Source organism: Poecile atricapillus, chromosome 28, assembly GCF_030490865.1.
Source record: "Poecile atricapillus isolate bPoeAtr1 chromosome 28, bPoeAtr1.hap1, whole genome shotgun sequence".
NCBI lineage: Eukaryota > Metazoa > Chordata > Aves > Passeriformes > Paridae > Poecile > Poecile atricapillus.
In genome coordinates this window covers 2,035,593-2,050,064 of record NC_081276.1, presented here as the reverse complement: position 1 = coordinate 2,050,064, position 14,472 = coordinate 2,035,593, and the positions used below count along the sequence as shown (strand labels likewise).

The 14,472-nt window shown below is 65.2% G+C and overlaps 1 protein-coding gene across 3 annotated transcripts in view; it reads right to left on the bottom strand.

The window, feature by feature from the left end:
- Positions 1–929: 929 nt before the first annotated feature.
- The window catches only part of ANO8 (anoctamin 8), a 30,372-nt gene continuing 16,829 nt past the window's right edge, over positions 930–14,472 (bottom strand). Inside the window, exons 9-18 of one of the 3 annotated variants that reach the window (XM_058858875.1) lie at positions 13,013–13,165; positions 11,909–12,035; positions 11,774–11,829; positions 10,450–10,524; positions 10,082–10,225; positions 7,819–8,481; positions 6,383–6,574; positions 4,534–4,665; positions 3,093–3,203; positions 930–1,759 (exon numbers count right to left, since the gene is read on the bottom strand). In XM_058858875.1, coding sequence (XP_058714858.1) covers positions 1,067–1,759; positions 3,093–3,203; positions 4,534–4,665; positions 6,383–6,574; positions 7,819–8,481; positions 10,082–10,225; positions 10,450–10,524; positions 11,774–11,829; positions 11,909–12,035; positions 13,013–13,165 — 2,346 coding nt within the window. In that variant the 3' untranslated portion in view covers positions 930–1,066. The remainder of the gene's footprint in view (positions 1,760–3,092; positions 3,204–4,533; positions 4,666–6,382; positions 6,575–7,818; positions 8,482–10,081; positions 10,226–10,449; positions 10,525–11,773; positions 11,830–11,908; positions 12,036–13,012; positions 13,166–14,472) is intronic. The other 2 variants (XM_058858874.1, XM_058858876.1) reach the window with 2 other exon arrangements.

The following is a 14,472-nucleotide window of genomic DNA, read 5'->3' as shown; positions in this document are numbered from 1 at the left end:
CGGGGGAGTCACAGCCCGGGACACCGGGGGGACACGGGGACACACAGCCGGGGACACCGGGGGATTCCCGGCCCGGGACACCGGGGGGACACGGGGACACACAGCACAGAGAACCGGAGCGCAGCGCAGCCCCCCCGGCCGGGCGAGCCCCGCGGGCGAGCGGCGGCGAGAGGCTCCCGACAGCCACGGCCGCCCGCAGCAGGGAGCGAGCGGCTCCCGGAACCGCCGGAGCCCTGCTCAGAGCCCCCGGGCACAGCCGCCTTCCTCCTCCTCCTCCTCCTCTTCCTCCCGGTTCTCCGGCTCCCCGTGCCCCCGGAGCCCCGCTCAGAGCCGGGCATCGGTGCCCCGCTCCTCCTCCTCCTCCTCCCGGTTCTCCGGCTCCCGGTGTCCCCAGATCCCCCGGGATCCCGCTCAGAACCAGGCACCGCCTTCCTCCTCCTCCTCCTCCTCTTCCTCCCGGTTCTCCGGCTCCCGGTGCCCCCGGAGCCCCGCTCAGAGCCGGGCATCGGTGCTCCCCTCCTCTTCCTCCCGGTTCTCCGGCTCCCCGTGCCCCCGGAGCCCCGCTCAGAGCCGGGCATCGGTGCTCCCCTCCTCTTCCTCCCGGTTCTCCGGCTCCCGGTGCCCCCAGATCCTCCGGGATCCCGGTCAGAACCGGGCATCGGTGCCCCGCTCTTCCTCCTCCTCCTCCTCCTGGTTCTCCGGCTCCCGGTGCCCCCAAATCCCCCGGAGCCCCGGTCAGAACCGCGCACCGCCTTCCTCCTCCTCCTCCTCTTCCTCCCGGTTCTCCGGCTCCCCGTGCCCCCAGATCCCCCGGGATCCCGGTCAGAACCGCGCACCGTCTTCCTCCTCCTCCTCTTCCTCCCGGTTCTCCGGCTCCCGGTGCCCCCAAATCCCCCGGGATCCCGGTCAGAACCGCGCACCGCCTTCCTCCCCCTCCTCCTCCTCCCGGTTCTCCGGCTCCCGGTGCCCCCAAATTCCCCGGGATCCCGCTCAGAACCGCGCACCGCCTTCCTCCCCCTCCTCCTCCTCCTCCTCCTCCGGTCTCCCCGAGCCCCCGGAGCCCCGGTCAGAGCCGCCCTCCTCCTCCTCCCTCCTCCTCCGCCCGGTTCTCCGTTTCCTCCCTCGGCCCTTCCTCGTTGAGATGCGATTTCCCGGTGCCCGCGTCCGCCGAGGGCCCTGCCCGGGGCTGCGGGGCCGCTCCGGCCGCGCCCCCGTTGGCCCCGGGCCCCTCGGACTTGCCGAAATTAAAGAGCTTGCCGGGGTTGAAGGGCTTGGTGGGCGACTGCACCTTCTCGGTGGCCGCGTCCCGCTTGGCCTCGGGCGATTTGAGGAATTTGAAGGTCAGGAAGCCCGGCAGTTTGTTCTCGCTGCCCGTCGGGGACTGCGGGGAGCGGGCGGTGGCGGTGCCACCCGCGCCGGTGCCACCCGACAGGAATTTCCCCTGCAGGGGGATGATCTGCTTCAGCTTCATCACGTTGTTGGTGGCCAGCAGCGAGCTGGGCCGCTTGGGTTTGTCGGGGCCGTGCGAGGAGGAGGAGGAGGAGGAGGAGGAGGATGAGGAGGAGCCGGAGGTTTTCCCCTTGGCCTGGCCCTTGTCGTGGCCCGGGTCCTGCCCGGGGGGCTCGGCCTTGGTGGCCTCGTCGCGGGCGGGGTCGCGGTCCCGGCGCGCCTGGAGCTCGGCCTGGCGCTGCCGCTCCTCTTCCTCGCGCTTGCGGCGCTGCTGCTGCTGGAAGTGGTGCTGGGCCTGCCGCTCGTGCTTCTGGGGACAGCAAGGGGACATCGAGGGGACACCGCCATGGGGACACGGCCAGGGGACACTGAGGGGACACCGGGAATGGGGACACGGCCAGGGGACATCGAGGGGACACCGGGAATGGGGACACGGCCAGGGGACATCGAGGGGACACCGGGAATGGGGACACGGCCAGGGGACACTGAGGGGACATCAGGAATGGGGACACTGAGGGGGACATCGAGAGGATGCTGGGAATGGGGACATGGCCAGGGGACATCGAGGGGACACCGGGAATGGGGACACGGCCAGGGGACATCGAGGGGACACCGGCATGGGGACACTGAGGGGGACATCGAGGGGACACCGCCATGGGGACACTGAGGGGGACATCGAGGGGACACCGCCATGGGGACACTGAGGGGGACATCGAGAGGATGCTGGGAATGGGGACACGGCCAGGGGACACTGAGGGGGACATCGAGGGGACACCGGGAATGGGGACAGTGAGGGGGACATCGAGGGATCGAGGGGACACCGGCATGGGGACACTGAGGGGGACATCGAGGGGACACCGGGAATGGGGACAGTGAGGAGACATCGGGAATGGGGACAGCAAGGGGACATCGAGGGGACACCGGGAATGGGGACACTGAGGGGGACATTGAGGGGACATCGGGAATGGGGACAGCAAGGGGACATCGAGGGGACACCAGGAATGGGGACAGCAAGGGGACATCGAGGGGACACCGGCATGGGGACACGGCCAGGGGACATCGGGCATGGGGACAACAAGGGGACATCAAGGGGACACTGGGAATGGGGACAGTGAGAGGGACATTGAGGGGACACCGGCATGGGGACACTGAGGGGGACATCGGGCATGGGGACAGTGAGGGGGACATTGAGGGAACACCGGGAATGGGGACAGTGAGGGGACACCGGCATGGGGACAGTGAGGGAACATCGAGGGGACACCGGGAATGGGGACAGCAAGGGGGACAGTGAGGGGACACCGGGAATGGGGACAGTGAGGGGGACATCGAGGGGACACCGGGAATGGGGACACCCTGGGGGCACCCTGGGGACACTTTGGGGACATCCTGGGGACCCTTGGGGACACCCTGGGGGCACCCTGGGGACACTTTGGGGACATCCTGGGGACCCTTGGGGACACCCTGGGGGCACCCTGGGGACACTTTGGGGACATCCTGGGGACCCTTGGGGACACGCTGGGGACACCCTTGGGGACACCCTGGGGACACTTTGGGGACACCCTGGGGACACTTTGGGGACACCCTGGGGACACTTTGGGGACACTTTGGGGACACCCTGGGGACGCCATCCCGGCAGGACCCACCTTGAAGGCCTCTCGGCGCTGATATTCCAGCTTGGCCATCTCCTCGGCCACCCATGCGGGGATGTCGGGAATGGCCACCTGGATCACGTACTTGAGGAGCAGCGCGAAGTGCTGGGGACACGGGGACGCGCCTCAGCATTCCCGGCATTCCCCAAATCCCGCTTTTCCACCCCAAAATCCCGCTTTTCCAGCCCGAAATCCCGCTTTTCCAGCCCCAAATCCCGCTTTTCCACCCCAAAATCCCGCTTTTCCACCCCAAAATCCTGCTTTTCCACCCCAAAATCCAGCCCTTCCATCCCAAAATCTGGCTTTTCCACCCCAAAATCCGGCTTTTCCATCCCAAAATCCCGCTTTTCCACCCCAAAATCCGGCCCTTCCATCCCGAAATCCCCCTTTTCCTTCCCAAAATCCCCCTTTTCCATCCCGAAATCCCGTCTTTCCCTTTCCACCCCGAAATCCATCCCACAGGGAACGGGGAAGAGCCTCAGTGACACCGGGGGAATTCCAGACCCCATCCCCTGATCCCACAGGGAACGTCCAGGGAATGGAGTGAGTGTCCCACGGGTCCCACCGATCCCACAGATCCCACAGATCCCACAGATCCCCATGGATCCCAGAGATCCCCACAGATCCCAAAGATCCCCACAGGTCCCACCGATCCCAGAGATCCCACAGATCCCAGGGATCCCAGGAACCCCACAGATCCCATAGATCCCCCAGACCCCAAAGATCCCCATGGATCCCCACCGATCCCAGGGATCCCAGGGATCCCACAGATCCCACAGATCCCCCAGACCCCAAAGATCCCCATGGATCCCCACAGATCCCAGGGATCCCACAGACCCTACAGACTACAGATCCCCCAGATCCCCCCAGATCCCAGGGATTGCAGGGATCCCACAGATCCCCCCAGATCCCCAGGGATCCCATGGATCCGGTACCTCCAGCACCACCACGGAGACGATGGCTCCCACAGACCCCCCAGCCCCCACAGACCCCAGAGACCCCACAGACCCCAGAGATCCCAGAGATCCCAGGGATCCCACACACCCCCCAGATCCCCCCAGATCCCACAGATCCCCACAGATCCGGTACCTCCAGCACCACCACGGAGACGATGGCTCCCACACACCCCCCAGATCCCCCCAGATCCCCCCAGATCCCAGGGATCCCACGGATCCGGTACCTCCAGCACCACCACGGAGACGATGGCTCCCACAGACCCCACAGACCCCAGAGATCCCAGGGATCCCACACACCCCACAGATCCCCCCAGATCCCCCCAGATCCCACAGATCCCCATGGATCCGGTACCTCCAGCACCACCATGGAGACGATGGCTCCCACAGACCCCAGAGACCCCAGAGACCCCAGGGATCCCCCAGACCCCCCGATCCCCCCAGATCCCCCCAGATCCCACAGATCCCCACAGATCCGGTACCTCCAGCACCACCACAGAGACGATGGCTCCCTCGGGGCTGAGCCAGGGGCAGAGGCGCTGCAGCTGCCCGCACTGCGCGATCAGGTAACAATTGACCACGATGGCCAGGACACCCATGGCCTCCATCACCTTCTGCCAGAGCGTGGGGACGGCAGCGACTGAGACACAGGGTCCCCAAAGTGTCCCCAAAGTGTCCCCAAAGTGTCCCCAAAGGGTCCCCAGGGTGATGGAGAAGGGATGGGACAGGGGATGGGGATGGGGTCAGGGATGGGGACAGGGACAGGGATGGGGACAGGGACAGGACCAGGAGCAGGATCAGGTAACAATTGACCACGATGGCCAGGACACCCATGGCCTCCATCACCTTCTGCCAGAGCGTGGGGACAGCAGTGACTGAGACACAGGGTCCCCAAAGTGTCCCCAGACTGTCCCCAAAGGGTCCCCAAACTGACCCCAAACTGTTCTCAAAGGGTGCCCAAAGGGTCCCCAAAATATCCCCAAAGTGTCCCCAAACTGACCCCAAACTGTTCTCAAACTGTCCCCAAAGGGTCTCCAAAGTGTCCCCAGACTGTCCCCAAAGGGTCTCCAAAGTGTCCCCAGACTGTCCCCAAAGTGTCCCCAGACTGTCCCCAAACTGTCCCCAAAGTGTGCCCAAACTGACCGCAAACTGTTCTCAAAGTGTCCCCAAAGGGTCCCCAAACTGTCCCCAAAGGGTCCCCAAAGTGTGCCCAAAGGGTCCCCAAACTGTCCCCAAAGGGTCCCCAAAGGGTGCCCAAAGCGTCCCCAAACTGTCCCCAAACTGTCCCCAAAGTGTCCCCAAAGTGTCCCCAAAGTGTCCCCAGGGTGATGGAGAAGGGATGGGACAGGGGTGGGGATGGGGATGGGCTCAGGGATGGGGACAGGGACAGGATGAGGGACAGGGACAGGACCAGGACCAGGATCAGGTAACAATTGACCACGATGGCCAGGACACCCATGGCCTCCATCACCTTCTGCCAGAGCGTGGGGACAGCAGCGACTGAGACACAGGGTCCCCAAAGTGTCCCCAGACTGTCCCCAAAGTGTCCCCAAACTGACCTCAAACTGACCCCAAACTGTCCCCAAAGTGTCCCCAAAGTGTCCCCAAAGTGTCCCCAAAGTGTCCCCAAAGCATCCCCAAAGTGTCCCCAAAGGGTCCCCAGGGTGATGGAGAAGGGATGGGACAGGGGTGGGGATGGGGATGGGCTCAGGGATGGGGACAGGGACAGGATGAGGGACAGGGACAGGACCAGGACCAGGATCAGGACCAGAACCAGGACCAGGAACAGAACCAGGACCAGGACCAGAACCAGGACCAGGAACAGAACCAGGGTCAGGACCAGGACCAGGAACAGAACCAGGGTCAGGACCAGAACCAGGACCAGGAACAGAACCAGGGTCAGGACCAGAACCAGGACCAGGAACAGAACCAGGGTCAGGACCAGAACCAGGACCAGGAACAGAACCAGGGTCAGGACCAGAACCAGGACCAGGACCAGGACCAGAACCAGGGTCAGGACCAGAACCAGGACCAGGAACAGAACCAGGGTCAGGACCAGAACCAGGACCAGGACCAGGACCAGGACCAGGACCAGGGTCAGGACCAGGGCCAGAACCAGAACCAGAACCAGGACCAGGACCAGGACCAGGACCAGGACCAGGGTCAGGGTCAGGACCAGAACCAGAACCAGAACCAGGACCAGAACCAGAACCAGAACCAGGACCAGGACCAGAACCAGGATCAGGACCAAGATCAAGGTCAGGAGCAGAACCAGAACCCGAACCAGAACCAGAACCATGTCCAGAACCATGTCCAGAAGCAGGAGCCCACCTGCCACTGTCCGATGCTCTCCACGCGCTGGCCGAAGGGTCTCTGCAGCCCCGTGCAGAGCTTGAAGGCGTCGCTGCGGATCTCGATGATGTTGTTGACCAGGGCGCACATGGCGGCCAGCGGGAAGGCCGAGGAGAAGAGCACCACGTAGCCAAACTGGATGAACATCTCCTGGTAGTCCTGGAAGGTGTCCTGGCGGGAACGGGGCAGGGTGGGACGGGCTCAGGATGGAGCCTGGTGGCCACGGGGACACCTCGGGGAGGTCACAAGTCATGGGGACACCTTGGGGAGCCTGGTGGCCACGGGGACACCTCGGGGTGGTCACAAGTCATGGGGACACTTTGGGGAGGTCACAAGTCATGGGGACACCTTGGGGAGCCTGGTGGCCATGAGGACACCTCGGTGAGGTGACAAGTCATGGGGACACCTCGGGGAGGTGACAAGTCATGGGGACACCTTGGGGAGCCTGGTGGCCACGGGGACACCTCAGGGAACCCACAGGACACTTTGGGGAGGTCACGGGGTCCAGGGACACTTTGGGGAGTCCATGAGGACATCTCAGAGAACCCTTGGGCATCCTGGGAGCCCCAGGAACACCTTGGAAAGGCCACCAGGGACACCTTGGGCAGGCCACCAGGTCCAGGGACACTCTGGGGAGCCCACCAGCTGTGGGGACACCTTGAGGAACCCATGGGACACCTTGAAGAGCCCATGGGACACCTTGAAGAGCCCATGGGACACCTTGAAGAGCCCATGGGACACCTTGAAGGGTCCATGGGACACCTTGGAGAGCCCATGGGACACCTTGAAGAACCCATGGGGACACCTGGAGGAACCCATGGGACACCTTGAGGAACCCATGGGACACCTTGGAGAGCCCATGGGACACCTTGAGGAACCCATGGGACACCTTGAGGAGCCCATGGGACACCTTGAGGAACCCATGGGACACCTTGGAGAGCCCCAGGGACACCTTGAGGAACCCATGGGGACACCTTGAAGAGTCCATGGGACACCTTGGAGAACCCATGGGACACCTTGAGGAACCCATGGGACACCTTGAGGAGCCCATGGGACACCTTGAAGAGCCCATGGGACACCTTGAAGAGCCCATGGGACACCTTGAGGAACCCATGGGGACACCTTGAGGAGCCCATGGGACACCTTGAGGAACCCATGGGACACATTTGAGAGCCCATGGGACACCTTGAGGAACCCATGGGGACACCTTGAAGAGTCCATGGGACACCTTGAAGAGCCCATGGGACACCTTGAAGAGTCCATGGGACACCTTGAGGAACCCATGGGACACCTGGAGGATCCTGCTGACCACGGGGACATCTCAGGGAGCCCCAGGAACACCTCGGGGAGCCCAGGAGGTCCAGGAAGGGGGGACAGAGGGGACAGAGGGGACAGAGGGGACAGTCACCACCCACCTCGTACTTCTTCATGCAGCTCTCCACCTCGGCCTGGGTCAGCTGCGTGGAGTAATCCTCCTCGGGCGGGTCAATCCACGAGGCTCGGTTGCGCTTCCTCCCTTCCTCCTCTCCCTCCTCCTCCTCCCTCCTCCTCCTCCTCGCCGGCCCCGCCGGTTCCGCCGCCCCTCCGGGGCTGCCGGGCCGCGCTTCGGCCTCCTCCTCCTCCTCCTCGCAGAGCTCGAAGACGGCGGCGGGGTCCATGCCCTTCTCCACCATGGTGGGGCTGCCCTCCTCCAGGAAGGGCTCGTCCTCGGGGCCAGCGGGCTCCGCTCGCCGCTCGCCACGCTCGATGAAGCTCACCTTCTTCAGCTTCAGCCCGCAGTCCAGCGCGCCCTCCTCCTCCGAGTCCGAGCCCCGCCGCTCTTCCTCGCCCTCCTCCTCCTCCTCCTCCTCCTCGGGCACCCCGCAGCCGCCGTTCAGGCATTTCTTCTCGCCGCGGGGCCCCTCCGGGGGGGGCTGCGGGGGTCGCCGCGGGGCGAGCAGGCAGAGGAGCCCCTGGGCGAGCTGCCGGAGGCCGCGCAGGGTCAGGTCCCCGCGGCGGAGGCGCCGGTACAGGTGAGGCTGAGACACTTCGCGAACGTTCTGCAGGAACTGCCGCGTCAGCAGCAGCGTGGCCAGCATCTGCGGGGACACGGTGGCCACGGTGTCACCTCCTGGGGGACACGGTGTCACCTCCTGGGGGACACGGTGTCACCTCCCCCAGGAACTGCCACGTCAGCAGCAGCGTGGCCAGCATCTGCGGGGACACGGTGGCCACGGTGTCACCTCCCGCAGGAACTGCCGCGTCAGCAGCAGCGTGGCCAGCATCTGCGGGGACACGGTGGCCACGGTGTCACCTCCTGGGGGAGCACCGTGTCACCTCCCGCAGGAACTGCCGCGTCAGCAGCAGCGTGGCCAGCATCTGCGGGGACATGGTGGCCACGGTGTCACCTCCTGGGGGACATGGTGTCACCTCCCCCAGGAACTGCCGCGTCAGCAGCAGCGTGGCCAGCATCTGCGGGGACACGGTGGCCACGGTGTCACCTCCTGGGGGGACACGGTGGCACCTCCTGGGAGGACACGGTGGCCACGGTGTCACCTCCAGCGGGGGGACATGGTGGCCACGGTGTCACCTCCAGCGGGGGGACACGGTGGCCACGGTGTCACCTCCCGCAGGGGCACGGTGGCCACGGTGTCACCTCTCGCGGGGACACGCTGTCACCTCCTGGGGGGCCATGGTGTCACCTCCTGGGGGGCCATTGTGTCACCTCCTGGGGGGACACGGTGTCACCTCCTGGGGGGACACGGTGGCCACGGTGTCACCTCCTGGCCCCCGCTGGCCCATGGAGGCTGCTGGGGGAGTGGTCCCCTGGTCTGGACCCTCCCGCGCGGGGTTCTTGGGTCACTTGTGTCCCCTGCTCCTCTCTGGTGTCCCCACGGTGTCCCCTGCCCCTCCTGTGATGTCCCCACGGTGTCCCCTGCTCTTCTCTGGTGTCCCCACGGTGTCCCCTGCTCCTCTCTGGTGTCCCCACGGTGTCCCCTCTCCTGTGACCACCCCGATGGCAGCAGCGCCACCGCCACCCTGGGGGGGTTGGGGACATCTGGGTCCCTCCCGTGTCCCCAAGACCGGGGGTGCTCGGGAGGGTTGGGGACACCAAGGCCGGGGGTGCCCGGGGACACTGCTGTCCCTTGGCTGTCCCCAGAGTGTCCCCTGGCTGTCCCTTGGCTGTCCCCCGAGTGTCCCCTGGCTGTCCCCCGAGTGTCCCCTGGCTGTCCCTTGGCTGTCCCCTCGGCCTGGGGTGCCCGGGGGGTGGTTTGGGGACACCGCTGTCCCCTGTCTGTCCCCCGAGTGTCCCCTCGGTCCCCTGGCTGTCCCCTGGCTGTCCCCTGGCTGTCCCCCGAGTGTCCCCTCGGTCCCCTGGCTGTCCCCTGTCTGTCCCCCGGGTGTCCCCTGGCTGTCCCCCGGGTGTCCCCGCGGTCCCCTGGCTGTCCCCTGTCTGTCCCCCGGGTGTCCCCGCGGTCCCCTGGCTGTTCCCTGGCTGTCCCCTGTCTGTCCCCCGGGTGTCCCCTGGCTGTCCCCTGTCTGTCCCCTGTCTGTCCCCCGGGTGTCCCCTGGCTGTCCCCTGGCTGTCCCCTGGCTGTCCCCCGAGTGTCCCCTCGGTCCCCTGGCTGTCCCCTGTCTGTCCCCTGTCTGTCCCCCGGGTGTCCCCGCGGTCCCCAGCCCGTCCCTCCCCGCTCCTACTTTGGATACTCCCCGCGTCCAGCACAAGCGCAGGAGGCGCCTGAGGAAGATGAGGGACAGGTGGAGGTGGAGGAGGATGGAGGGGAGCAGAGCCTCCCGGAGCTGCCGCGCGAGGCTCTGCGACAGGGACAGGATGAGCAGGAGCTGCGGAAGTGACACACAAAGGGACACCAAGGGACACCAAGGGACACACGGCGACACCACACAGGGACACAGAGACGCGCCGTGAGCCGCGCCGGCCACCGCCGGGGACACACGCGGGGACACCCAGAGGGGTGCGGTGATGATGGACAGGGGGGGGGGGGTCAGGGGGTGTTGGGGACACTTTGGGGACATCCCGCCACCCCCCCCCGGCAGGGTCCCCTCACCTCCTTGAGCCGCTCCATGTCCTTGAGGTAGAACCCGATGTAGAAAAGGCTCAGGTAGGAATTGACGAACTGGAACTGGCGGTGGTGACACGGGGGTGGCACCTCGGTCACCTCGGTGTCCCCTCCGTGGTGGCGGAGTGTCCCCTCTGTGTCCCCTGTGGGACATCTCCAGCCTCGTCTGTCACCTCTGCGGCTGCCAGGACCCTTCTGGTCCCCTCTGTCCCTCCTGGACCTCTGTGTCCCCTCTGTGTCCCCTCTGTGTCCCCTCACCAAGAGCCACTGGGACCTCCCACGTCCCTTTGTGTCCCCTCTGTCCCCTCTGTGTCCCCTCTGTCCCCTCTGTGTCCCCTCTGTCCCCTCTGTGGTCCCCTCTGTCCCCTGTGCGTCCCCTGTGTCCCCTCTGTGTCCCCTGTGTCCCTTATCAAGAGCCACTCCAGTCCCTCCCAGTGCCCCCCAGTGTCCCCAATGCCCCCAGTCCCCCCAGTCCCCTTCAGTGTCCCCAGTGTCCCCCCCAGTCCCCCCAATGTCCCCAATGTCCCCAGTCCCCCCAGTGTCCCCAATGTCCCCAGTCCCCCCAGTGTCCCCAATGTCCCCCAGTCCCCCCAGTCCCCCCAGTGTCCCCAGTGTCCCCAGTGTCCCCAGTCCCCCCAGTGTCCCCAATGTCCCCCAGTCCCCCCAGTGTCCCTAGTGTCCCCAGTCCCCCCAGTGTCCCCAGTGTCCCTAGTGTCCCCACTGTCCCCCGTGTCCCAGTGTCCCCCCAGTGTCCCCAGTCCCCCCAGTCCCCCCAGTGTCCCCAGTGTCCCCAATGTCCCCAGTCCCCCCAGTGTCCCCAGTCCCCCCAGTCCCCCCAGTGTCCCCAGTGTCCCCAGTGTCCCCTGTGTCCCCACTGTCGCAGTGTCCCCAGTCCCCCCAGTGTCCCCAGTCCCCCCAGTCCCCCCAGTGTCCCCGTGTCCCCGTGTCCCCTCTGTCCCCAGTCCCCCCAGTCCCCCCAGTCCCCCCAGTGTCCCCAGTGTCCCCAGTGTCCCCAGTGTCCCCAGTCCCCCCAGTGTCCCCAGTGTCCCCAGTGTCCCCAGTCCCCCCAGTGTCCCCAGTGTCCCCAGTCCCCCCAGTGTCCCCAGTCCCCCCAGTGTCCCCAGTGTCCCCAGTGTCCCCAGTGTCCCCAGTCCCCCCAGTGTCCCCACTGTCCCCCGTGTCCCCAGTGCCCCCAATCCCCCCACTGTCCCAGTGTCCCCAGTGTCCCCAGTCCCCCCAGTGTCCCCAGTCCCCCCAGTCCCCCCAGTCCCCCCAGTGTCCCCCGTGTCCCCGTGTCCCCGTGTCCCCTCACCAGGACGATTTTGATGATGAGGTGTTTCTCGTAGGCGCTCTGCAGCCGGTAATTCTCTGCAGGGCACGGGGGGGTCAGGGGGTCCCAGGGCCACCCCAGGGCCACCCCAGGGCCACCCCCGTGTCCCCAACGCACCCATGTCATTGAGCCACAAGGCCACTTTCTTGTAGAGCTCGTCACAGGCGGTGACAATGACAGCCAGGATGATCTTGGGCAGGAAGCGGAGAATGCGCGGCAGCTCCTGGACACTGAGCACGAACTCCTGGGGGACAGGGACAGGGGACAGGGATGGGGACAGGGATGGGACAGGGGTGGGACATGGGTGGGACAGGGGTGGGGATGGGACAGGGACAGGGATGGGGACAGGAGGGGACAGGGATGGGACAGGGACAGGGACAGGGACAGGGACGGGGACAGGGACAGGGACGGGGATGGGGATGGGACAGGGACAGGGACAGGGACAGGGGACAGGGGACAGGGGACAGGGGACAGGGACAGGGGTGGGGACAAGGGACAGGGGTGGGGACAGGGACAGGGATGGGACAGGGGTGGGACAGGGATGGGGACAGGGACAGGATCAGGGACAGGGATGGGGACAGGAGGGGACAGGGGTGGGACAGGGATGGGACAGGGACAGGGATGGGGACAGGAGGGGACAGGGATGGGACAGGGACAGGGACAGGGACAGGGACAGGGATGGGGACAGGGATGGGACAGGGACAGGGACAGGGATGGGGACAGGAATGGAAGGGATGGGATCAAGAATGGGATCAGGGACAGGAACAGGATCAGAATCATGACCAGCACCAGCACCAGCACCAGCACCAGGACCAGGACCAGGACCAGGACCAGGATCAGGATCAGGATCCCAGATCAGGACCAGGATCAGGACCAGGACCAGGATCAGGATCCCAGGACCAGGACCAGGAGCAGGTCCCAGGCCCAGGAGCAGGACCAGGATCAGGATCAGGATCAGGATCAGGACCAGGCCCAGGACCAGGATCAGGTCCCAGAACCAGGACCAGGACCAGGATCAGGACCAGGACCAGGACCAGGACCAGGATCGGGATCAGGATCCCAGATCAGGACCAGGATCAGGACCAGGACCAGGATCAGGTCCCAGAACCAGGACCAGGACCAGGACCAGGATCAGGTCCCAGGACCAGGATCAGGACCAGGATCAGGACCAGGATCGGGATCAGGATCAGGTGTCAGCCCCCAGTGGGGACAGGGACACACCTGGAGCTGGAAGCAGCCCAGCATGAGGAGGAAGACGAGGGCGAGGCAGGTGAGGCAGACGGGGAGGCTGACGAGGCACTGGAACAGGAGCCGCTTCCAGGGCGGGTAATAAAACTCCTCAGCGCTGGTGACGGGGCTGATCCGCTTCATCCCCTGCGTTTGGGGTGGGACAGCGAGCTGGGACCCCAAAACCCCATGGGACAGCGAGGGGGGACCCCAAAACCCTATGGGACAACATGGTGGGACCCCAAAACCCCATGGGACAGCGAGGGGGGACCCCAAAACCCCATGGGACCGCGAGCTGGGACCCCAAAACCCCATGGGACCGCGAGCTGGGACCCCAAAACCCCATGGGACAGTGAGGGGGGACTCCAAAACACCGTGGGACAGTGAGGGGGGACCCCAAAACCCCATGGGACAGCGAGGGGGGACCCTAAAACATCATGGGACAGTGAGGGGGGACCCCAAAACACCATGGGACAGTGAGGGGGGACCCCAAAACCCCATGGGATCCCTCTGTGATCCCGATGCTGGCCGCTGAACCCCCTCGGGATGGGATCTCGCAGTCCTGGGGCCTTCCCAAGGGAATGGGGTCTCCCAAAAAGGATGGGATCCCCCAAAAGGAGTGGGACTTTTCCCAAGGAATGGGATCCCCACAAGGAACTGGAACCCACAAAGAACAGGATCCCCAGGGAGCAGAACCTTTCCCAAAGAACAGGATCCCCCAGGGAACAGGATCCCCAGGGAGCAGGATCCCACAAGAACAGGATCCCCAGGGAACAGGATCCCCAATGAACAGGATCCCCAGGGAACAGGATCCCCAGGGAACAGGATCCCCACAAGAACAGGATCCCACAAGGAACAGGATCCCCAGGGAACAGGATCCCCAGGGATCAGACCCTTTCCCAATGAACAGGATCCCCAGGGAGCAGGATCCCCAGGGAATTGAACCTTTCCAAAGGGATGTGATCCCCACAAGGAACAGGATCCCCCAATGAACAGGATCCCCAGGGATCAGGATCCCCAATGAACAGGACCCCCAGGGAACAGGATCCCCACAAGAACAGAATCCCCGATGAACAGGATCCCACAAGGAACAGGATCCCCAGGGATCAGACCCTTTCCCAGGGAACAGGATCCCCAATGAACAGGATCCCCAGGGAGCAGGATCCCCACAAGAACAGGATCCCCAGGGAGCAGACCCTTTCCCAAGGAACAGGATCCCCAGGGAACAGGATCCCCACAAGAACAGGATCCCCAGGGATCAGACCCTTTCCCAAGGAACAGGATCCCCCAATGAACAGGATCCCCAGGGATCAGACCCTTTCCCAATGAACAGGATCCCCAATGAACAGGATCCCCAGGGAACAGGATCCCCAGGGATCAGACCCTTTCCCAAAGAACAGGATCCCCAGGGATCAGACCCTTTCCCAAGGAACAGGATCCCCAGGGATCAGACC